The 26033-nt window shown below is 45.4% G+C and overlaps 1 protein-coding gene across 3 annotated transcripts in view; it reads left to right on the top strand.

Moving 5' to 3' along the window:
* luzp1 (leucine zipper protein 1) overlaps nt 1–19936 on the top strand; it is a 51664-nt gene extending 31728 nt beyond the window's left edge. For all 3 annotated transcript variants that reach the window (XM_048227466.1, XM_048227467.1, XM_048227468.1), the window contains exons 3-6: nt 8159–8725; nt 9192–11864; nt 17392–17624; nt 18138–19936. In XM_048227466.1, coding sequence (XP_048083423.1) covers nt 8396–8725; nt 9192–11864; nt 17392–17580 — 3192 coding nt within the window. In that variant the 5' untranslated portion in view covers nt 8159–8395 and the 3' untranslated portion in view covers nt 17581–17624; nt 18138–19936. The remainder of the gene's footprint in view (nt 1–8158; nt 8726–9191; nt 11865–17391; nt 17625–18137) is intronic.
* Nucleotides 19937–26033: the final 6097 nt, after the last annotated feature.

Raw genomic sequence — 26033 nt, 5'->3', positions numbered from 1 at the left:
AAGTACTTGCTAAAGAAGCATAATTGTTACTCACAAAGTTGCTTTGTTGGTAAAGTTATTTGATTGGCCAGTCAGACTACTGGTTTTGCTTAGAGACTGCTTCACCAAAGCATAAGCACGTGCTAGAGATGCCTACTTGTTGCTGGTGAAGTTGTTTTGGTTGCTTTGGTTTTTTGCTTAGGCACTCAGACTACTGGCAGTGTCAGCAGTACCATGGAGGAGGGCCTTTACAGATCCTAGATACAACATGCAGCACATTTGCAACTGCGATCAGCCATTTGTGCATTGCTGTTGTACCCCACAACCTGTTGTTTAATATAGGCTTAGTTGTTGATTTGTGTGTGTGTGTGTGTGTGATGCCAGACAGTCTCTCTGCTTTCATCTCCTCTGTTTTGCTCACTCTGTCCTTCTGTATTCTGCCTTTGCATTGCATAAGACCTGTTTGTCCTCCCCTTTCTGTCTCCAAAGGTACCATGCACCCACCAGAGCAGAAGGAGCAGGATGGGATCATTGCAATGATGTGTTAGATCAGTGGTTCTCTATACCTGGGGGTGGGGGTTGCCACAGCATTTCTGGGGGTAAAAAAATATAATATACAGTAAGCCAGCACTTTTCATCCACTCTGTTCAATTTCCATTACTGCTACTAACACACACACACACACACACACACACACACACACACACACACACACACACAGTGTTGTTGTTCACTTAGCTAAGCATCAGTAAATAGTAATAATGCATCCTCTCTGGGCTAATAATTGTATTTCATGATGATATTATCATTCTCCATTGCTGTGTTGTTCCATTAGCTATGCTTTGTTGGTTGTGGTCAGGAATAGCTGTTATGAAGATGATTACCTGTCCCACATATTTGTAACAACTGTGATGGTTGGTAAAAAAGCCTCATCCACCACCTATGGAGATGGCTTCTCAGAAAAAGTAACCTCATTCCAACTCAAGACTCCAATGTAAATCCAATCTAAACGCAGAGCAGTAAAGCCCAAATGAAATATATTATTCTGTCTGGGGGCAGACAAGTACAGGGGGCATGCAGGTGGAGACTGGAGAGTGGGGGGTTGCAAGCACCAACCTGATTATTCTAGCAGTCACGACTCAACAAAGATTGAGAGCCACGGTGTTAGATTATGTGTTTTGGATCATATCATACAGGCAGATAGATTATGTGTTAGATTATGTGTTTTAGATCATATCATACAGGTAGATGGATTATGTATTTAAATTGTGTGTTTTCGATCATATCATACAGGTAGATAGATTATGTGTTAGATTATGTGTTTTCGATCATATCATACAGGTAGATAGATTATGTGTTAGATTATGTGTTTTCGATCATATCATACAGGTAGATAGATTATGTGTTAGATTATGTGTTTTAGATCATATCATACAGTGTTTACAATTGGTTGGCACGGGTTCGATACCCATTATGAAATATCTTCGAGCAGGATGTTTGGTCTTGAGTAGGCTGGACATTTTGAAGAGTAATGAAATCAATGGACAAAGCCTGGTGCTTCATTGTTCCATTTTTCCTGTTGGAGATGTACACTGGTGGAGTGGTTCTTTTGACTAGAGCGCTGGCATGATGGGGGGGAAAAACACACACATTCTGCCCGTAAGTAGTTTTATAAACACTCTTTCCCCCTTGTCTGCCGTCTCATCCACATTTGTTTGGAGCGGTGTCCATGCTTTTAATGAAGATAAACATGCGCTTTAGTGTTCAGCCTGACTGTGTTGTAAACATTTGACCAGATCTCGTACTGGTGGCTTTCATTGTGGCCTCAGTTGACCCCATGCTCTTCTGTTTGCCTTGTTTACCCTCATGGCTGGAGGGAATTCCAGATTTGATGTTTATGTTATTGCCATAGAGCAGAGAGAGAGAGAGAGAGGTTGAGAGAGAGAGAGGGGTGTGATTGAGAGAGTGAGACTGATCAACATAGTGGGAGAGTGATTGAGAGAGAGAGGGGTACTGTGATTGAAAGTGATGGATTGAATGATATCGACAGAGAGAGAGAGTGATTGAGAGAGAGAAAGAGAGAGAAAAAGGGAGAGAGTGAAAGGATATGAAAAGCCCAGCTGGAGTAACATACATCCACCCTAGACATACCAGAGGCGGGTTGAAGGGGGATAAATATTTTCTCTCAGGCTGAACGGCCCAGGACGGAATGTTAAGACAGAGTTTCAGCGCCACCGCCAGACCGCTCATTGATAATTACCCACTGTCACTAACCAGATACCAGCCGACAGCGGACCAGATCTGGGCCAGATTGGGCCAGATTTTTCTACCACTCAAACTCAGCTGTCTTTCTGTCACTCACCAACTCAGATTGAGTAGTGTTTTGAGTCAAACACATGGAACACATAGGAAGTTCTATCCTGGTTCTAAAACACATGGAACACATAATAAGTTCCATCCTGGTTCTATGTGGTAATTTCAGGGTCATGGTTAAAGGTATCCATTGGCTTTATTTGTGTCATTGTCCATACCAAGCATTCACTTTATCTGTGTTGTTCTTCTCTGTTGTGACATCAAACGCATTTTCTGTTCCAGGTCCTACAGAAATATTTTGCATGCAGTCTGATAGGGGGCTCACATTGTAAATGTAAGAGGACTTTCAAGCATATGGGTATATGTTTTGTGTGTGTGAGAATGGTTGGTGTGTGTGTGTGTGTGTGTGTGTGTGTGTGTGTGTGACTGGGTGAGTAGAAGCTTGACATAGCCCTGATAGGGTCTGGAAGCCGGTCAGGCTTGGTGACTGGGGTCTGAAGGAGCCTGCTGAATGTTTTGATTTTAACCATAGATGGAGTTTGGCATCTGTATGTATGTCTTTTATGAATAGAAGCAATGTTCTGTATGCACCCCAAGTCAAACAAATAGTTTTGCCCTTAGTTCTCTTTCTCTACTCACATGTCACCCTCTCCCTTTCTCTCTGCCTTGTTTGTTTCCTTCATTCGGATCTTGTTTCACTCAAACGCATGCACGCACACACACACGCACATAAAGTTCTTTACTTGTTAGTGGGTCATTGTTGAGCATGCTAGCAGATTACTCATACTAGGCATAGCTGCTTTGATTAAAGATTTCGCCCTGCTTCTTCCGTACCATGCAAATATTTATCCATTAATCTCCCTCCTCCTCCTCTCCTTCTTCACTCTGAGCTTGAGGCCTGCTATCCACCACCATATCACTTCAGTAAGTCATAAAGCTAGATTGATCTTTTAACAAATCCCAGTCTGCAAGAAGTTTAGGCCTGCAAGATCTGAAAGTATTTCTTTTTACTTATCTTTAGTTAGGCCTAGACATACATATAAACAGAGAAGATGAGAAGTTAACTTGTGCTATTGATTTGGGACACAATTGTCAAACCTGTCACTGTCCCACTATGAACCACTGGCCACTTCACATTTTTTATACTGTATATTCTATTGACTCAAACATTCTGGGACAAACTCCATTTTAAGCAAGGCCTATAGGCCCTCTACACAGATAATTATGGATGAGCAATAGGAAGTTGAGGTTGATGGTTACAAGTTGTTGTTCGCCAGTGTTTATACAACTACATTTCATAGTGCAATGAGTAGTGAAGATTGATTGGAGAGTAGCTGTTGTGTACTGGCGTGTGTTTTTCTGAGATACTCAAGTAGCTTGACCTCTGGATCCACAAGCAAACCATTGATATGTTTTTCCAAGTAAAGCTTTATCATGATTAAAATGATAGTGGTGGTGACATGTATGGTCATTATTGGATTACCTCTCAAGGACGCAGGCCATGCTTGCTGTCGGCCATTTGGCCTGAGGAACTCTGTTCATCCAGGTATGGAAAACAACATAAATTATATGCATGCAGGTTTCACAGAAATAGAAATGCATAAAAGAATACATTTTGTCTTGCTTTCTTTGCTTGCATGTCTGCCTTTCAGCTTTGGCATTGGCATCCATAGGCAACCGTTGTGCTGGCGCATGGACACACTTTCAGTGCATTTTCATTTTTCCAAAAGTGGCAAAACTATAGAGGGAGTGAGCGAGAAAGACTGAGGGAGAGAGAAAGAAAAAATGACTTGACTACACAGGAAACAACAGACTGAACATTACAGGACGGTTTTCTCTTTCTTGGAAAAACGAAAAAATGCCGCACCAGCGTCAGGTTGCCACCATTTTGTGGCTTGGCACGGCCTGCCAGGATGGAGAGGGTTGAGGGAGACGGGAAGAGGCCAAGCGCCTTCAACTCTGGGCCTCTCTCTCTCTCTCTTTCTTTCTCTCTGTGTATCTCTCTCGCTCTCTCTCTTGCTCGGGGTCTCTGTTTAAGGCCAAGCAATCAACGGAAATTCAAGGTTGTGCCGTTGTCATTGGCACAGCAACCAGAGTTTGAGGGTTTATTAAGTAATGTTTAAAAAGAATAAGAACTCTAGCAAGACATCCAAAGTAATGTCAAGTGCAAAGTGAAAGGCTTTCCCCCCCTCCCCTTGCGTTCCCTCTTCCATTCTCTCCCTCTCTTTCTCTTTTTTCCCCTCCTCTTTGACTTTCGCTGAGGGAACATAATGTTCAGGGAGCGAGAGCAAGTCAGGAAGTTCAGGGCTGTGCCTCTAATCACATGGTGCAGGATGATTGTAACCTTGGTGCGGGCAAGCCGGCCTGCTCTCCTCTTCTGTCCTCTGCTGCCTGGGAGCATAAGGTTTCTACAAGCCTAAGAGTTGTCAGCATCGTCCTCCTCTGACTCCTCCTCCTTCCTTTTCAACCCTTTTTCTGAACTTCATTTTCATTCTTTTTCCCTCCTAACTCACACTGTTAATGGTTGCCAGTGATTTCAGCCAAATGAAGTTGAGAAGTGAACTTTCACCCCAGCAGTGAGCTCACAGAGGCCTAATCACAGATGGCATCCACATCATACTGTTCCACACACTAGAATAGTTTTTTACTGGCTATGTGACTCTCTGACTGTTCTCAGCTGATTTGTTATGAAATGTCTCATTGAATCAAACTGAAAACAAGTGAGACAAGATTGAATTAAACAGTTAATCAGCGCATTGGTAAATTGGTAGATCATTGTGCTTTGTGACAAACTTCATGGTGTTCATATGCATTTGATGTGGAGGGAGAGAGGGATGTCTCTGTGTTAGAAAGGATTTTGTCGTTTAACTGATCAACAAGCCTAGGAATGGGACTGCCTGTTCCATTTGGTTGCGGTTCAGATATTTGGGTTGCCCCAACCCCACCCCCATTCACTCAACCCCCCTGACGCACACACCTCCCAATTACACCCGTCCACCAAAACCTGTTTTTTTTCCCAAGAGAATCTGCGGATGCCAAAGTGGTGATGACAGGTCCTGTGATCTCATTAGCCACTGGGCCAGAAGAGCCCTGGTCCCAATGCATTATGGGAGTTTTGGGCTTCAGTGTAGGCGTGGTGGTCCTCATTCCTCAGGAGCAACCGTGTGTGTGTGTGTGTGTGTGTGTGTGCATGGCATTGTCATCCTCTTGCACCCTTTACTTCTCTCCCACTGGCTGTGTGTGCCCTGGCGTACCTAATGAAAGTGCAGTTCAGATAAGAGCAGGTATGTTGATTGCCTTGGGATGGGCGCCCATGCCAGGGCTGCTTTGCACGCTCCGCTGGCTCTTTGAAGCCGTGGGGCTGGCGTGGATCGCATGCGCACAGGGCAGCGACTAGGCCCCCGTTCTTGGCATGGAGATGGGTGCAGGGTGCCAGCTCAGGAACCCAGCCCTCCCCAGAGAGAGGGAGAGCGAGAGGGTTAGACGCAGAGAGGAAGGGGGTTGAGGGAGAGGGAAAGAGAGTGGGTGAGAGAGGTGGAGAGACTGGGACAGGGCTATCCAGGCAGGAGGGCAGCACTGCTGGGCTGACCCAGGCAGCTGCACCTGTGCTCCAGGGAACTGATGTCATCCTCATCTAGAGTGGATGTGTATCACATCAGCACTGTGTGCATTTGGAAGTTGGCCTCTATTTACAGGACTACTTTCACTCCGATATGGCTCTGACTTCACATGTCCTGCACTGTAGTTAGGGATGTGTACATATATGGATATTCTTACCGGTTGTTCTCATGACTTCCTCAGACCAAACACAAATCCCAAAAGAATGCAGAAAAGAATGATATCTAAAAAAATCAATTGAATTCGTTCTCTTTTAGGTGTAAAGGTACACATATGCGTACCTAACCGTTTAGGTACAGGATGTTCAATACAGATGTGTGCCGAATGCACAGTAGGCTTTTTTGCATGTGGACCATGTTTTAAATTCATGTTCCCACACAAACTTGTTAAAGAAGCCCTATGCAGGTCTGGTTATTCATTCGCTCTTTCTGGGTTTCCGCCGGATTTGGGCTCATGACATAGCTCCCCCTGCAGCTTCGGTAGCAAGTGACTGCTATGCTAAGCCCCCACTAACTAGCAAGCTAGCTATCAAGAAACCAAGTTAAACACATACAGGGCTCACAATAAAACGGTCGAGCAAACACATTGTTCAAGAGACTATCAAACCAAATTACAAAAACGAAGTTCACCCAAGGGTAGGCTACTTACAATTTCAACAGCAACTTCCGCTGAGTCACATCCGGATTTACCCGGTCCGGGTTCTGAAAGTTGCATATTCGTTTTTTCCGCGGAGAAGCGATAGAGGGAGACGAAGCACCCACCAAACAACCCAGAAAGTGCGACTCTCAACCTGCATAATTAAGGTCATTTTTGCTAAAATTGTTGCATAGGGCTTCTTTAAGTGGCAAATATATCAGTTTAGTTAATTAGCGCCAAAAAACATTTGACACCTTTTCAAAATGTTATTGTCAGCAATATTGTCAGTGAATGTCAGGCTAGCAGTCCTTACAGGCTTACTGTACCGAAAATTAACAAAATATTGTTTATTAGTGTGTGGATTCCATCACAAACACTGATGATTGATATGCATACAGAAATTGGCTGGATATTAAGGCTCCAGACCTGATACCCTTTTGGTGGATGTCAGGGAAACCGGTGTGTGTGTGTGTTTGTGGTTTCTGGAAGGTGGATCAGAGAGGAGATTATTGGACGATGCAGCAGAAGACACACACACACACACACACACACACAGACACAGACACAGAGGAGAGGGCGGCAGGGGATCGATAAGTGATGATGTCTGCAGATGTGAGGGGCACTAAGGTCTGATGGTGTGGGACTGGTATGTGTGGGGGGGATGGGGGGGGGGGGGGGCGTAGAACTAGCAAATCATGTCTGAGGTTGAAATACAGCTGGAGGGAACAGACACAGGCTCTGGATAGAGGAAGGGCTCTTTTCATCTGCCATCTCTTCCTCTATCTGGTATTCTCTGTTAGACACAAAACAACTCCTTCAGGCTTCGTCAGCTGGATATAAATGGTCCATGTTACGAATGCTAAACATTGCATTGTACTTCAAAAAGCCAGAGGAATGCATTTGTTTTAGTTGAAAGAAGGGTGTGTGTCATTGAGGTTCTGCTGCTGTCAGCAGAAAGCAGGCAGGAAGTCAATTGAGGGACATTACCTGGATGTTAGAGGGTCAGTAGTATGATGGATGAGGTGCATCAAACACAGCATTCAAGGGCAATAAAGAACAGCAGTTCTTCCTTTGTTCTCTGGATCAGTCATGTGTCCATACATTATGGGGTGTAGTAAAATCAGGTTCAGGCGTGTTTCCGTGCTTAATTATTCCTCTTGACCAGTGTCCCACCTCCATGGCCCCTCTGTGTATATGTGGTGTGTGTGTGTGTGTGTGTGCGTGCGTGTGTGCGGTGTGTGCGTGCGCATTGCTGACCCATCACACTGCCTCTCTCAGTTTGTGTTGCACTAATCAGGCAGAACTGTGAAATCATGTGCTGACAGTGCAGCTCCTCTGTGAAGCACCATCCATTAGGGGCCAGCTAACTCGCATCCTCTTGCCCCTCCACTGTTCCCCCTGACCTCTCTACCCCTGAGCCCCTTAGCCCCTTAGCCTGTCCCTAGATTGCAGGCAAAGGGGAAAGTCTGCAGATTTTTCCAGTAGCCAGAGCTGATGATATATGGATTTTGTACATCTTGGTGCATACATTATGTTCATGTGAGAAGTTTGGTAGCATTGTTTGCCAATTTCCATTTGAAAGAAATGATCATTTTCCTCTTCTGTTTTGCAGATGATAATTTATCCGCATCAAACGTAGAAGAAAGAGAGACATCAAAGAAGAGAGTGTGTCTAAACTCACTGGACACATTACATAATAGGAACCAAGTCTTTTAGATCCCTGCGGTTACAGAGAAGGGACTGACCACGCAAATGCATACCTCCCAAACAGTTGTCAAATAAAAATCTTGCTCGGGTAATAGCACCACACAACACAAACACCACACATCACCACAGTAGCCAATCAATCATGTCTGAGTACAAAGACACCACCAATCGCCACTTGCGTCACAAGCTCCAGAGCCTGGGACGCCGGCTGGATGAGCTGGAAGAGGCCACCAGTAAGCTCCAGAAGGCTGAGGATGAGCTGCTGGACCTCCAAGATAAGATCATCCAGGCTGAGGGCAGCAATTCGTCTCTGCTGGCCGAAGTTGAGACGCTGAGGAAACGAGTGCTCAAGATTGAGGGCAAGGATGAGGAGATCCGCAAGGCTGAGGACCTGTGTCGTTCAGTCCGGGAGAGGCTGGAGGAGGAGGAGAAGCTGACGAAAGGACTGAGGGTGGAGATTGAACGACTGCAGGTAGGAAGCTAGTATAGTCTTTGAACATGTATGTAATACCCTTGTCTTGTCTACCCCCTGCCATAGTTTATGTAATCATCATAGCACAATTCAATTCAAATAAATATATTTTTGTCATGTAAGGAAAAATCATTTGATCATCAAATAATGTGATTTGATAGTTGTGATCAAATAGTTGTAAGCCTTTTTAAAGAATGAATTTGCCAATGTGAATTTTGATCCATACAATTCCCCATAGTGGTCAGTTTGTTTGAAGAAGTTGTAGACAAATACAGAACCCTGGGGAATGTAAATCAAAGTTATTTTTTAGTTAACTTTACTATGCTAAACGCTGTCTTCTATGCTAACTTTACTATGCTAAGGTCAATTGTCTTGAGACCACAGTGATTGTTAAAACTTCTCTTCTGAGTTGAACCGGGTTGGTTAACTGAACTGAGCTTCCCTCTCTTCCTCCTTTTCGACACAGGCAAGAATGGCTGAGCTGGAGAAGCTTGAGGAAGCTTTTGGGAAGTGCAAGTCTGACTGCACCCAGCTGTGCCTCAGCCTTAATGAGGAGAAGAACCTCAACCGCAAGCTCTCCACCGAGCTGGAGGCCCTTAAGGCTCGCCTGAAAGAGGTGGATGCCTCGGAGGCCCGTCTGGACAAGGCCGAGCAGGCCCTCACCGCTGAGATGGAGAGGCTCAAAGGCCTCACTCAAGCATTCTTGAGTGAGAGGAAGAGGCTTTTGGAGAAGCAAAGGGAGGACCGTGAGTTGATCCTGAAGCTTACAGACAAACTTGAGCAGCAAAAGAACCGGATCAGCTCAGCAGACTATGGGTGCAGGGATTCTAGGGATCTCCGCATTGAGGATGAACTCTCTACAAGCCTCACCAGCAAACTCACCAGGAAGAAGAGCCTTGACTATCTGAAGTTCACTGATGATGCCGGGCTGAGAAATAAAACGGAGAATGAGAAGAACAGTCTGGAAGGTCAAGAGGACAACAAGGTCAAGGACTTGAACCAGGAGGTGGAGAAACTGAAGAATCGCCTGAAGCAACTGGAGCTGGTTGAGGAGGACCTGAAGAACACGGAGTCCAAAAACTCAGAGTTGCTGGAGAAGTTCCAACAGGAGAAGATCCGAAGCCAAACCCTTGCTGAGCAAGTTGAGCAGCTTAAGACGCAAGTCTACGGCAGTGGCAGCAACGGAGGTGCAGGCAATGGCACGGCTAAGGTCTTGGAGAATGGCAAGGTGGAGAATGAGGACATCAATGTCCGGGGAGCGTTCCGTCAGGAGAAGCCGAAATTGAGGAGTGCCGTTGCTGCGGAGCCTCTTGCTCAGCAGCAGAAGAGAGAGCCCAAACTGCGGAACAAGGACCTTAGCCAGTCAGCAGAAAATTCTCCCAAGTCTGTCAGAAGGGCACAGAGTCCTGCACCCAAAAGCAGACGAGGTCCGAAGGCCGGTGCCACCCCTGCCTTTGACAACGGCCTTAAAGAAACAAGGAGAGGGTTTGAGGAGAAATCCGTTCCAGGTTCCAGTCAGGCATCAAACAGCGACAGCAAGAAGGCATCTGTTCTCAGACGCTACCCGCCTGCTGCTAATGACCAGAAATCATGGAAGACAACTCAGAAAGCAAGCGATGTTGACTGTAAGAAAAGCCGGGTGGAGAAGTTCTCCAAGTTGTATGGCGGTAGTGACAGTGAGTCCAACAGTTCAGATGTGGTGCCTGTGACTTCCAGCAAGGCTGTGGTTGCTCTTTCAGCCACAAAAGACCCCGACTCTGAACAGGCATTTGCAAATCCCTCCCAGGATTCCTCAGCTGTTTTGAGCCTCTCCAAGGCTAATGGCTCCTACACGGCCTACCGGTCCCACGTTTCCCCAGCTGTGGCTAGTGACCAAGGATCTGAGGGGCACTCTTCAGCCTCAGAGAGTGAATCCACTGGGTCAAGGCCATCGGTAGGGGATCAGGAGTCTTCATCCGCCACTGCAAGTGGCAGGTCAGCTAATCCAAAGTATCCCAGATACTCTCAGATCCACTCGGATGGGTCTTCAACAAGGAGTTCCTATGACGAGGAGGGGCACAGGGCTCTGATGGCTGAGGGAGGCTCACAGGAACCGTCCCACTCACTCTCAGGGCTTGAGATCAGGAGGGTCTGTAGTCCACGGGAAGCTCTGAGGTCCAAGGCAGTCATCAAACCAGCCATCGTTGAGATAGACCGTAAAGAGGTCATGGGCGGGTCGGGTGGTGGCACGGAACCTCTGTCATCCAGTGGCAAGCCCAAGATCTCTACCAAACCGGTCCTGACCAGCAAGATGACAAGCAGTATCACCATCTACCCCAACGATCCAAGCTCATCCCGGACCAGCAGCAGGAGCAGCAGTGTGTGCAGTGAGCCAATAGCAAAGGAGCGCCACACATCTACCAGCAACATCATCATTGGCCCAAGCAGCGAGCATCGTGGCAGTGTGTCCATCCCGTATGAAATTTCCATCCCCAAGAGCGACATCACGCTCAGGCCGTGCCAGGATGAAGCCAACGACGAAGACAATGGTGTCCCTCCCAGCGTCGTGGAGACGGCCCGTGTGGAGACGCACCTGAGGTCCCGCAGCAGCTTCAGCTTGCAGTCTCCTGAGAGTACGTCTGACTTTAACAACGATGTTGAGTCGGGCTTCGAGAGCAGCAGCAGTAGCAGCACCACAACAGTCACCAGTTGGAGGAGCCATAGTCATAACCACCACCAACCCTACCACCACCACTCATCCTCCCAGGACGACTGCCTGCCCGAGATGAGGAACGTCACCGTTCGGAGCACCTGGAAGAACCGTGGGGCCCTGTCTGTGGATGAGGTCAGCCACGTCCCTCAACTGGATGGCTCGGAGGATGAGTCGGAGTCCACCTGGAGGGCGTATCGTGCCACCACAGTTTTGGAGGGAGAGGAAGCGGGCGCACTACCTCCACATACGGAGGGGCGTGGAGGAAAGCTGAGCCCAGCAGAAGTTTACATGCGGCGGATCACCAGCAGCAGGGATGCCCAGGAGCCAGGGAATCCTCGTGTCAGGGCCATGCAGTCATCACCCTCCGACAGTGGGCTGGGGAGGACTGTGCCCCATGAGCCTGTGAGTGCCAAGGAGCGCCAACTCTGGAGCCGAAAGCACTCTATAGTGAGTAGTTCTCTCTCTCTCACACACACACACACACACACACACACACACACACACACACACACACACACACACACACACACACACATATTTACCACAGAATAATGGTATTCATGAAATTTTGTTAAAGGTTTATTCAGAACTCATTGATGTGTTCAATATCATTATGACTGATTATCCAAGTGCTCTTTTTTACACTTGTCTAAGCAGGGTTAGTGCGGTTAAAAATCTTGCAGAAATGTACATGACACCGGTATGTCTGATGGATTTGCACAGATGGGGAAGTGGGTACTCTTGGCACCTCTCTGGTAATGGGGGAATATGTTTAGCGTTTTCATTTTCTTACCACCTGCTGATAATTCCAGTTGCGTTTCGGGCTGCTTGCCGGAACCCTTGCAGTGTTGCTTGTGCACATTTGACAGCACAAAGATGATTAATGTTTCCACGCATACACTTTCATACAGTTTGGTTTACTTTGGATGTCTCAGGCTTGTACTGAAACATTGGATCTGGAACATGATGGTGGATTGTGCTGAGCAGATAGCCTGTGAGCTATCCCTGTGCACTAAGGGAAAAGAAAATGTGAGTTTGAGGGGTGTCTTTGATCTGTTTTTTGTTGTAACTGGATACCTGACATGAAGATTTTTTGTTGTTGTCGTTGCAAAGCTCCCTGGTCATTCTTCAGTCCCCTAAAGGTAGGGATGAACACATATTGTCAAGTAGTGTTATAGAAGCCCACTGACCATGTAGTTTTTATAAAGGCGTTTGTTTAATGTGCGAAATATTTTTTCTTTTAAAGCCCTGAAAATGCTTCCCATTTTCATTCATTTCATTTCAAGTGTATTATGCTTACCTTTTGTTTTTCTAGTTGGCAAACAGTATGTCTAGTGTGTGCATTACTATATCTAGTGTGCTGAATAGAAACAGACCGGCAGAAATATCCCAGAGCTTTAGGGTGGATTTTCCACAATGTCAGAGTGTACTGCAATGAACAGCACTTCTGAGGCCTTCTGGTGCAGAAGTAAGCACAAAGAAAGAAAGAAAAAATGAAAGGATGGACAAGGCAAAGGAGACTGAGATTGAAAAGAATGGAGGGGAAAGGATGCCTAATCCTTAGAAGGGAGGAGAAGACTGCTCCTTTTTTTTCCACACCGAAAGGGACTTTAATGTGCTGTGCCATTGCAGAAGTCTCTTCTAGTCATAAGTTAAAATGGACATTGTTTAGGCTTTCACCCTTATGGTGGCAATGCTTTTGCGGTAGCCTTTTCCTCTTAATCTCTGACCCAAGATATGTTTTGAGATTGTTGCCCATTTTTTTTTTATATAGATAAGCCAGACTGCTTTTGTCTTGGGTTAGTTAACCTAGCCATTCTGAAGGAAAGGAATATAGACAAAATAAGCTGAGAAACCAGCTTCCCTGTCACATTCAGAGAGATGTTCATCTTGTGGATTAATGTGAAGCCTTTCCATATCATTACATAACTATATTATAAGACAAAACCACAAGACTACAATAGCTATTGATAATTTCACTATCACTATTATTAATGATTAATAATGATAATAACTTAATTATGTCCTTTAGGTCATGGCTGAGTCAGGTATTTGGTCACAATTGATAAGGGGTTATTTGGTTGAGCAGTTTATTAACAAATGACAAAGCTAGTATACATTTTACTTGCTGAAATACTGAAATGAAATGATTCTTAAAATCCATTAGATAGCTTTTAACGTGGTATGACCGCATGATATGTGATTATTCTCGGATTTCTTTTGAAGTTTGACCAATCTAGATAATTAATGGCACAGGCCTTCTACATGAGTGTGTGTTTATCCCGCATACTTCACGTGATGTTCGGAGGAATTCAGCCCTTTGATCATGAAATCTCTTAGCATAGTTGACTGGCTCTCCTCGCCCTTAATTTGGATGGACTCATGTCATACCCCACGGATCTGGTGATGGGGAAGACATCCACATATAATGCCGGCACAGGTGTCATACTCTTTATCCAGAAGCTTCGAGCCCCATGGTTCTCAAAAACACCCTTAACCCATAACCCCCTTTCCTCATTTTCCCCCAGCTCACAGTCTCTGACCTGACATGAAGCAAAATTCCACTTATGTATTACAAATTCTCAGGATCGTTGCTTGAGTAAATTCTAGCATACCTCATCCCTAAGGTTAGCACATTCATCTCCTTCGGTACACACACACGCAAACACACACAGGCACACAGACACACAGACACACGCATGCAGACATGAACACACCAGTGGCAGAAAAGACTCTAAAAGCACAATAACAGCTGTGTGCTGATGAAGTGTCTTGTTTTGTTGGGGGTTCAATTTGTCATTGTCCATTTGCTATCCAGTCATATACATTTGGGGCTTTCTCACTGTAGTAGCTGGTGGGATATGACAAATAACTCAACATTTACTCTACCTCTGCCCAACAGTCTGGAAATCTCTTGATATGGACATATCCCCTCAAACACACACACTTTCTTTAAAATTCACACACACACACACACACACACACACACACACACACACACACACACACACACACACACACACACTGTTTGTTTGGTTTCCATGTTGAAGTTTCCCTTAAAGAGAGGATGGAGTGGGCTTTCATTGTGGTCATTGGCTATGGTGTCAAGCATTCCCCAGAAATGATTAGGGATGCCAGGAGCATAACACAAACAGATTAATCACTTACAGTATTGACATGTGGGCAGTTGTGACCAGTTACGTGGAAATGTACTTGACAAGAGCCATATCTCTCTTTTATTCCGTAATGTTTGAATGTCCTGACTTTGATCCCGGGACCTCTGTTTCATTTAAGGGATGAAACTCTAGTCTTAAATAAATGTAACCTCCATTCTGTTCTTAGACTCATGTATCTCATTTGGAGTACCATGTGTTAACCATATTGTATGATCTTGATTATGATTATGAAATGGTGATCAGTTGCACATAGCTAGTAACTATAAATAGCTCTGTTGTTGTAGTGTTTAGGATGACTGTATTGTTGCTGATTGATTTTAGCTTTTGACTGCCCATAACATATGAACATATGGGAGGGGAAATCTCAACCTCCTCAGAGTCACTCAGACCTGGAATATGATATCAAGATTTTTCTGCATTTCAGTCATGCCACAAATGGGTATGAGCCTAGCGATGAGGCAGAATCTGATATGAATCAAATAGGACTTGCATAGTACCTGACATTTGGCTGTAAGTCACAGTCACCTCCTGATTTTTCTCTAACTTTTCCTATAATGGATGATTTCTACACTGATGACTGGAATTTATGTTCATTTTGCATTTAATACCAGCAACACGTTTCTAAAAAACTTGAGCCAGGGGTATGTTTACCATTGTGCTTCTTCATCTCTTACAACATTCTGTAAATGTTTAGGAACTGAGGAGACCAGTTGCTAGAGTTTTGAGATGAAATGTTGTCCCATTCCTGCGTGATATAGGATTTCAGGTGCTCAGTCTGGGATCTTCTTCAATCATGTTTTTCAGTCCATGATGCACCCAATTTGGCAGGTCTGGACTGCAGACAGGCCATTTTAGCACCTTCCTCTCTTCCTCTATAGAGAAATATTTTTTTAAATATGTGCAGAATTCATTTTGACATTGTTTTCCTGACATTCCTGACAATTGATTGTGACTGTGCCAGATGTGCGAGATGCCTATGCCTTATATTGTGAGTGAAGTATGAAGGATGAGGAAGACAGACCTATTGGTTATGTTCGTGTAATATACTGTTTTACTGTTCTAAAGATCAACCTTTATGTTTCTCTGTGCTATATTACGCAGATGCATAATGAGTTGTGCTCATGGAAGCGTCCTTTGAGTCTCTGTTTGTCTCTGTGTGCTAATTTAGATTCCACCATATGATGGGTGATCCATTTTGGGGTCACAGTGGTATGGTTGGAGTTGAAACCGGGTCAGGTTGGAAAGGCAACAGCAAGCGAGTCCAAACGTGAGTTTTCCTTGGACTCAAAGCCAGCTCATGCTGGTTGGTGGCTGAAAAGGGAAAAGAGAGAGAAAAAAAGACACAAAGTTTAGGTATGGAGGCTAGCAGCAATAATTGACTTAATGTGTTCCGTAAAAGTGTGTTGAATCTATTAAAGTCTTGCCTTGGATAAAGTTTTCGAAAACATAAATTAGACCGAACCAAGTTGAATTAGTACCCCTTTGAAATGCATTACCTTAGGTGTAATGGGGACTGTCTAGCTGGAACAGAGTTCTGGCACAGCTTGCCTCTAATGGGGAATTATATTTATAGCCACTTGAAATGCACAACCTTAGCACAAAAAAGAACAGATGCAGCTTCCGTCCAACGCTTGGAAACATGGTTACAGTTAGCAAGGAGGTGCTCAAAAAAAACTATGGGATGAAGGGAGGGTGTTAATTTTGATAGCTGTTGCTAAGGTCGATGGTGCAGATCATGTTTTAAAGCGCAGATTGGAAGACTCAGGTGAATGTGGAGTGGAGTGAGTGGGATAGGTTTGGGAGGGGACAGGGTTGGGGGTGGGTTGTTGATGCTTGCGTGGTTCGCTGTATGCATTGGAAAGTGAGGTAGAAGGCATAATGGCATAATGACACATTATGCTGTAAGCACTTGAAATGACAACACTTATTCTTCGCAGCAAGCTTTTGCTTCATTTTATTTATTTTTCACAGCAGCAACTAAAAATACCAACCCTTAGATGTGTGGTTGGTGTGTTTTGCTGAATGAAAATAAAGTAATGAAGTGTCTTTCTTTGACTGGCACAAAGATTGATAAAACAAAGTCAGAACTTGCCAAACAATAGTGCATGAAAATACTCTCTCTCTAAATACTACCAACTGGTTCCACATGTAACAGATGGAACATAACCAGAGCTGATTTTGGTGTTGTTTCTGTTCTAGAACAAGCTTCTAAGGGGTGTCATCTTGTATTGTTCTGCAATTGTGTTTTAGCCTAGATGGAGATTCGGTGGGTTTAAACATCCATATTCCTCTCATGCTTATGAGTAAAATTCAACTTGTATGGTTAAACTAGACAATGTAGGGCTGAACTATTTAATTTCCTCTATAAGAGAGTGGGCTATTAATGTGTGTGTGGGTTCTTCCCTTGTAAATGTTAAAGGAACAGGAAGTTACCATGTTGGGGCAGGAGTGAGTCTGGTAACCCATTTCCTGTCAGCCTACCCAGCATGCCCAGGGGACCTAGCGCTCCATTATGTGTGATTAGTGTTGATCTGCAGCGGCCTCTGGTCTCTCTCTGCGCTAACAGCTCTGTCAATCTCAGTTGGGGCACAGGGTTTAGCAGTTTCCTTGTTGTGACGCATCCCTAACAGAGGACACTCAGTTGTCAGCTGCACCCTCTCCTCCTCCTGTGGCATCTCCTCATCAGCGCTCTCCGTTAGACTGCAATGATCCTCTTGACTGAGTCTGTGTGTTGGGAATGAGCCCCTTCATTTTTTTTTCTTTTTTACTCTTTTTTTTTTTTTTTTTTGTCTCACCAGGCAACGGATGAGGGCGAATCACAGCCAAGTGTGTGGCGAAGGCCATCGCCCTCTAGCCTTGACCCTTATGACCGGTCATCCAGGACAGACGGCGGCAGCAGCGGCAGGACTGCCATGTCCAGCAGGAGTGTGGTGGGTCGTACTCCGGACCGAAGCAGGCCTTGGACCAACCGACACTTGGACAACTGACCCTACGAAGACCGCCTCCTTCGCTCCGTCAAGGCACTCAGCTGGTAAGCTAACACCAAGGCCCCGAAAAAATGGCATGCGTCAGCACCCAGACGCCTCTGTTAGCAGTGCTCTTCAAGCCTGTAAGTCTGAGCTGACAGAATCATGGCTCGGCTTGCTGCAGAGTCTGGCGTGCCAGTAACCATCAAACGCAATCCTTTGGTCGTGCCTCTTTTTTTAGGTTTTAAAATAAGTGTTGTCGAGTCCCACGGGCTCTTGCCCACTATTCTGATCGTAATTAAGGAAAAGTGAGTTTAATTATCCGTGCAGACATCAAACCACCGCAGAGCAAGTTTCTTACTATCGTTCTCTCTCCCTCTTCCCTCCTCTCCCTCCTTCCTTCTCTCTTTTCTTCTTTCTCTATCTGTATTTCTCTATATTTCACCCCTAATCTTTCTCCCTTTGTATCTCTCTATCTTGCTTACTCTTTGTCTCTCACTCTGTCTCCATGTTTGTCCTTTTCTAACTATTCTACTTTTTTACTTTTTTTCTTTTTTTCTTTCTCTCTCTCAAAACAGGCCCTTATATGCTGGGAGTGAACCTCAAATGCACCCTTTGGAAAACATCAGTGGCTCTCTTCAACAACAACAAAAAGAAACACACACACACTTCCCTCGGCTTTAAGTTATTCTCAGAGGCAAAAGCTCTTGCTTTAACTGTCTTGTGAGTGTTTGATCGGCTTCAGTACCCCCTCCACACGCTCCTGTATAACAGTCTCTAAGTGCAACCACCTACAAATGGATATCAGCCAACTATACAGCTCCCCGAAGAGGATGGATTTGGAACTCCTCACATGGGGGGAAGGTGTATGTCTGTGTCTGTGTCTGTGTGTCTGTGTGTGTGTGTGTGTGTGTGTGTGTGTGTGTAAAGGGCAGAAATGACAGACAACTGAGAGAGTGAAGGATTCTGGGATTGGCCCCCACTTTAGGGACGATGAACATTGCTGACCTCACACTAGAGTTGAGGTGAGAGCTGATTGATAGTGATGCACTCTTGCTGTGGATTATCTTACCAGGCCATCAGATGGATTGTGGTCATTTTGGGGACACTCAGGCCTGTTTTGTTTTTTGTTTTTAATCATGTCTCACAGCCCATGTCACTTCCCTTTTCAGTTTTGTTTATTTTGTTTTGCTGTATATCCTCAGTTGGGTAGAATGGGCACCTCTGGGTAGTTTCTGTTTTCTTGTTTGGCCCTGAAGTGTCGCTTGTGCCCCAGCATGCTTCCAAATGCACAGAGATTTTCAGATAGGCCTATATTAAACTCCGTCTGGGGGCTAACTCTGTCCACATCCATGGCCAACGCAAGCAGCACATCTGCCTGGGTTTTCCTGCTCATTAATTACTATGACAACGCATAAAACCATAAACCCCAACACATCTCAGTTTGAAGCAAAATTGGTGAAATTAAAAGGCAAACCTTTAAGTTTCGTTTGACTTTCCTCAGCCGTGTTGCCATGTTTGGTAAGTCACCTTGTTACACAAATTAAAAGCATCATATTTCCATGGCAAGGAAAGTGCTGGGATTTCCATGATCTCTAATTAGGCTCTTAAGTTGGGCACTGTGTTGGTGATGGAGCTGAAAATACCTCAATATTCTGTAAGTGTGCAGATAGATTGTGATGTGGCAACTCTGAAAGGGCATGGAGTTTGTTGCCGTCACTCAGCTATGGATGTCAAAGTCAAAGTACCTTTATTAGTCTCTTCAAGGAGAAATTTGTTTTGGACTCTGGGGAAAAATGTGTCATATCCACGGTCATCCCTGTAAAAGGCTCACGGGCTGTAGCCGTGTTAATCCTTTTTTTTTGCAAGTTCTTCAGTAGTTCCTTTTTTGGTTGTCTCCAAATGACTGTAGACGTCTGCTACATGCTATTCTTCTGTCCTCACACTCTGTCTCTCTACAAATCTGGGGGGTCATCATTGGCACTCCTAACAATCTCTCCGGTCTCCAAAAGGACATGTCCACCTCCTCTTCTCCTTCCCTCTACTCCTCTTTGACCACCAGGGAAGCTGTCTCCACAGCATGCACCTCTTCACCACCAGGAAGGGCCAGACTGGTCCAGTTCTGGTCTGACTCTGGTCCACATCTGGTTAAGTTGCGGCCCAGGGTCTACAGTCCCTCCCCAGATTGCTTTGAGGACGGTTGCCTCCACTCCACTAAGACTTAACGAGGGGAAACTGGAGGTTGGAGGCTGTTGCTTCGGCCAGTGCTTATAGGTGCTGCCACTAAACTTGAACTGGATGGATTTCTTTTTGTTTTGTTTTTATTTGTTTTTCTCCTCTCGCAAACTTTGCACAGACAACCGCGAGTGGACTTCTCCCTCCCGAATCAGATGGCTCATTCTCCCCACAGGGGGTGTGGCGGGCCACAGGAACGAAGTCCAGGTTTGGGTGGAGACGGAGTCAGTGCAGATGTGACTGGGTTCGCAGCGCGAATCGACAAGTATCTAACGTTTTTTTTATTTGTTTATTTGTTTCCTCTGTATCTCTCTGTTGTTGTTGTATATGCTTCCATACAACCCATTAGTCTCTCACGGGGCTGTGGTGCCTTGTATGTGGAGATGGTGTTGATATTTGACATGTGGGTTTGACACAAATGAAAGATTCGTAATACTATGGTCAGTTGTCACCAAAAGGTTAAACAAATAAGCAGTTACTGCAGGCCATCAGACAGGACGGTCACTCTGGACAGGCCACACATCAGGGATGTAAAGAGCCTCATGAGAGAAGGTGTGTGTGTGTGTGTGTGTGTGTGTACTCATTTAGTTGCAGTTTAACCTGTCAACAACACTTTTTTTTTATTTTTATTTTTATCTCTGTTATTCCGAAGTAGAGAAGTTTTAGATTGATGGTATGATTGATGTGAGATTAATGGTATGAATGAGCCCCAGGCCACTAGGTGTGTGTGTGTGTGTCAGAGAGAGTACATGCCAGGTGCCCTTTTGGTTTGTTAAATGTGTTCCAGTGAACATATCCGGTGTCGGCTTATTTCAGACAAGCAGGTAGCCAGGCTCCATCCGCTGCATTGACGAAATACACACGCACACACACACACACACACACACACACACACACACACAGTCCTGGTCCCTGTTTTAGAAATGTCCACCCTGCTCCTCACAACATTCCAGTTTAATTCCTTGCAGCGTTTCCAGTTTAGACTGGGTCCTGTCCCCTCAACCTGCCACTAAATATACACCCTGCCCCTGTGTCATCTGGCACAGTTAGCACAAGGAGAGGATGGGGCAGCACAACCTCAGAAGAAAACAATACATTTTTGGATGAATATAGGATATAGGATATCTTCTCATTCATTGATCCACTTTTTATTGGATACTATTCCAGTACCGCTATTAAGAGGATTTTAGCCCTGGTCAGATTTAAGAGTTGACCTCGTATAGACACTGTGTATTGTTGGACACTTTCTTGTGCCAGCCAGGGTGGATAGCATTCCCCTAAGCAAGCCCTCCTCAGCCAAATGCAGTCATTCAAGAAATGTGCTCCCCCACTTCCACCCCCGCATAAGCTTCACTGGCAAAGTTGCTTTTATATTCATATTCAGACAGTGTGGTGTTGATGTCTGTCTGTACTTGTGGTTCACTGCACATTCAACCACCAGCACTCAGGCAATTCCCCAAGTCTCACACCCCCAGAGCCCATTAGCATTCTACTCTTATGTCTGAGGTCTGACCAACCCCCCATCATCACCACCACCACCACCACCAAAGACCCTTCCTAAATTCCCACAATGGCCTAGGCTGGCCTAGCTGCCCCTGGAAATGGGCTGGCTTAGACCTGGGCCAGGTTCGGGGCTTGACACACCCCCTGCCCACCCTCCAATGGGTGGCTGGCTGTTGAGAGCCAATCCTGTTCTTATTTTTATTAGTTTTTCCCCCAGAGATCTTTTGGGGGTCTAAATACAGGAGGAAGCTGGACAGTTTGGCACGCATGCCCATCCCAGGCAGTGGGGGCAGTTTGGCAGCCTTGAGAGTGCACTGACTTAGCAGGGGATGCAGCTTAACAGCTGCTTCGAACCTCTACCCGGGCTGCAGGAAGTGAGCTGAACTGAGCATCCAGTGCTACTGGCCAGCAGCCGCTCTCACCTTCCTGTTTTCTCTTTTTCTCTCTCTCTCTCTCTCTCTCTCTCTCTCTCTCTCTCTGCCAAGTGGGCCCAAGTGCAGTGGCTATAAATGAATATGTCAGTTAGAGAAAGCACTGCTGTGTAACACACACACACACACACACAGATGCATGCTTGCATGGCCGTCAGCAAGCCTCCCACACTCTGTCTGTACCTTGCTGACCCCAGAGCACCCTTTAATTCCCTCTGCCTTCTGCATGTGCCCTCAGGTGGGGGAGTAGCAGTGCAAGGCCACCTGGCTCCCAGGAAGTGTGCAACTGTCGGAAACTGTAGTTTTAATGTGCCCAAGATTCCTCAAAAAAAAAAAAAAGGTTTGGAAAATGGTGCCTTCATAAAGGTCATGTTAGTGTGTGTGTGTGTGTCAGAGAGAGTACATGCCAGGTGCCCTTTGGTTTGTTAAATGTGTTCCAGTGAACATATCCGTGTCGGCTTATTTCAGACAAGCAGGTAGCCAGGCTCCATCCGGGCTGCATTGACTAAAATACATACACGCACACACACACACACACACACACACACACACACACAGTCCTGGTCCCTGTTTTAGAAATGTCCACCCTGCCCTCACAACATTCCAGTTTAATTCCTTGCAGCGTTTTCCAGTTTAGACTGGGTCCTGTCCCCTCAACCTGCCACTAAATATACACCCTGCCCCCCTGCTCTGTGTCATCTGGCACAGTTAGCACAAGGAGAGGATGGGGCAGCACAACCTCAGAAGAAAAACAATACATTTTGGATGAATATAGGATATAGGATATCTTCTCATTCATTGATCCACTTTTATTGGATACTATTCCAGTACCGCTATTAAGAGGATTTTAGCCCTGGTCAGATTTAAGAGTTGACCTCAGATAGACACTGTGTATTGTTGGACACTTTCTTTGTGCCAGCCAGGGTGGATAGCATTCCCCAAGCAAGCCCTCCTCAGCCAAATGCAGTCATTCAAGAAATGTGCTCCCCCACTTCCACCCCAGCATAAGCTTCACTGGCAAAGTTGCTTTTATATTCATATTCAGACAGTGTGGTGTTGATGTCTGTCTGTACTTGTGGTTCACTGCACATTCAACCACCAGCACTCAGGCAATTCCCCAAGTCTCACACCCCAGAGCCCATTAGCATTCTACTCTTATGTCTGAGGTCTGACCAACCCCCCATCACCACCACCACCACCACCAAAGACCCTTCCTAAATTCCCACAATGGCCTAGGCTGGCCTAGCTGCCCCTGGAAATGGGCTGGCTTAGACCTGGGCCAGGTTCGGGGCTTGACACACCCCCTGCCCACCCTCCAATGGGTGGCTGGCTGTTGAGAGCCAATCCTGTTCTTATTTTTATTAGTTTTTCCCCCAGAGATCTTTTGGGGGTCTAAATACAGGAGGAAGCTGGACAGTTTGGCACGCATGCCCATCCCAGGCAGTGGGGGCAGTTTGGCAGCCTTGAGAGTGCACTGACTTAGCAGGGGATGCAGCTTAACAGCTGCTTCGAACCTCTACCCGGGCTGCAGGAAGTGAGCTGAACTGAGCATCCAGTGCTACTGGCCAGCAGCCGCTCTCACCTTCCTGTTTTCTCTCTTTCTCTCTCTCTCTCTCTCTCTCTCTCTCTGCCAAGTGGGCCCAAGTGCAGTGGCTATAAATGAATATGTCAGTTAGAGAAAGCACTGCTGTGTAACACACACACACACACACACAGATGCATGCTTGCATGGCCGTCAGCAAGCCTCCCACACTCTGTCTGTACCTTGCTGACCCCAGAGCACCCTTTAATTCCCTCTGCCTTCTGCATGTGCCCTCAGGTGGGGGAGTAGCAGTGCAAGGCCACCTGGCTCCCAGGAAGTGTGCAACTGTCGGAAACTGTAGTTTTAATGTGCCCAAGATTCCTCTTAGCCAAAAGGCTTGGAAAATGGTGCCTTCATAAAGGTCATGTGTGTGTGTGTGTGTGTGTGTGTGTGTGAGAGAGAAAGAAAGAAAGAGAGAGAGAGAGAGAAACGGCTGCTTTCAATTCTGCTGAGACCCGTAGATCACCTCTCCCCCAAATAAATACACATTCACAAACATGTATACACACGTGCGTACACACGCTCACATACCTACACATATGCCCCCACACACCCCATATGGACCCCCTTCCCATACATATCCAGTGCTGCAGCAGGGTGTAGGCTTTCACAGAAGAGGATTTTCTAAGAACACAACCTGCAAGGGCTGACCAAATTATACTCTTTAGTGAAACAGTTCTGCTTGTTTGCTGATTCTCATAATCTACTGAACCAATACCAGCTACAAGTGCAAGTCCTTATTTCCAATCTAAGTTTGTAGGCTCTCCAGGGATAGAATTCCACTCGTCTTTTTTGTTTGTTTGTTATTTGATTCATTCCTACATTTACCTGCCAACCAACACACATTCTCTCTCTTTCTTTCTCTCTCTCCCTCTCTCTCACACACATTTTTCTCTCACACATACACACACACAAACACCTCCTTTTAGAAATGAATCTTGAATATAGGCAACTTAGCAGCAGACAGGCACCCTCACACCCTGAATTGATGAATTGGCATGTGTCCTCAATGGCAGCCGTTAGAAAGGAGGTGTCATGGTGGCAGTGGACCTCAGGGCCACTATTCTGCACTTAACCAGCACTTAAAAAGACCCATTTAAAATAAAGCCCCTTTTATTTCTCTACCTTAACATGTTGTTTCTCTCTCTCTCATATCTTTTGCATTTGTTGTAGAAGTATATATTACACTTTTTTTCTTATTTACTGAATGTATGGCCATCTGAGATGTGTGTGTATATAGTATGTGTATTTGTTTTGCACTGGCCAAAAGGAAATTCGTTAAATTGCTTGGAGCAATTGCAGGACAGCTCCCCGAGGGGAGTTGTGGATTTGTTAAGTTTGTTGTACAGACGACAAAAGTGCTATTTTTGTTTAAATTGTCATCGTTTCTTAAAGCACGGGGCTTTGATTTGACCCGTGCCTATACCTTCTACTATTTGTGCCAAAATCATTCCAGAATATATCCAGTTTACAGTTTTAACAGGTCTGTTCAGTTGTGTTGGAATAAAGGGTAAATACTTGATTTTGTCTTTCATTTAGTAAACTTAACTTGTCCATCGTTATGTGACGATGTACATTTTTTTTTTAAGCGAAAAAGATGTCTTATTTTGGAAGTTTTATTTAAAAGAAAATCATGTAATTTTGTAATGTGGGCCTACTTTGATATTTGGAGTGAGTTTAGTTTCCCTTTTTAATGTTAAGATTGTTCTTTTTTGTCATTCTCTTTAATACACTCCTGGAGAGTAATTCTTGAATGCATGGGATCTCTTAAACCCTACGGGTGTGTTTTGGACTGTGCTTAGACCAGATGGAATGTGTTAGAGATCTGAATAAGAATATCAATGGATGGATGTGATGGATCAGTCAACTGAATGAACAGTGTTATCGGAAGTTGCTTTTCTAGTATTGGCTGTCTCCTGTTCTAGGGTGCGTCTCCTGAAAGTTTCATTGTGCAACTACCATCATTAAGCGTCCATCATGTCATCCGGACTCTCTCCTAGTTAGCCCAGTGATGCAGTGATGCTTTGGGGAGATGCGCCGTCATGCAGGAGCTGCTTTGTGTTCCTGCTCACTCTGGGTCTCCCTGCCAACCCTATCAGTCCATCCAGCCCTCTGGGTTGGCTCACAGCGTACTGTGTGCAAGAGCGCTGCCAAAGAAAGTCAGATCTTAAAACACAGACACAGACATACTTATTCCAGGTGTCACACATACATGTCTGTATGCCTCTAAATCCAATGGCACAGCCTGTGAGACACACACACACACACACACACATAAATGGCACAGCCTGTGAGACACACACACACACACACACACACACACACACACACACACACACACACACACACACACACTTACTTCACCCATGCATTCTGGCCACAAGGAAAAAACAGCCCTGTACAATTTAACAAGGGAGTTTGACATGAACATGGGGTATGTGGTTTGTATTTTTTATTAAAGCAGTGTTTGTAAAATGGATAAACCCCACCACAGTCTCCGTGGGGGTGGGGGTGGGCTATGACAATGAAGAGGATAAAACTGCATCTGAACAAATTGGCATATTGTTGCTTAGTGCTTCTCTGTATATCAGCAATAGAGGGTCGCTAGTGTGGCCCGCCTCACTGTTCTGGTAATTCTTTGTGCATGTATAATCTTACCATGAGCTGCATGTAGGACTCTAAGCTCCCCCGCTGTACAGGAGACTATGTATTCCAGTTCAATA

The sequence above is a fragment of the Alosa alosa genome, chromosome 19 (genome assembly GCF_017589495.1).
Source record: "Alosa alosa isolate M-15738 ecotype Scorff River chromosome 19, AALO_Geno_1.1, whole genome shotgun sequence".
Taxonomy (NCBI): Eukaryota; Metazoa; Chordata; class Actinopteri; order Clupeiformes; family Clupeidae; genus Alosa; species Alosa alosa.
This window is presented reverse-complemented; position numbering and strand designations above follow the sequence as displayed.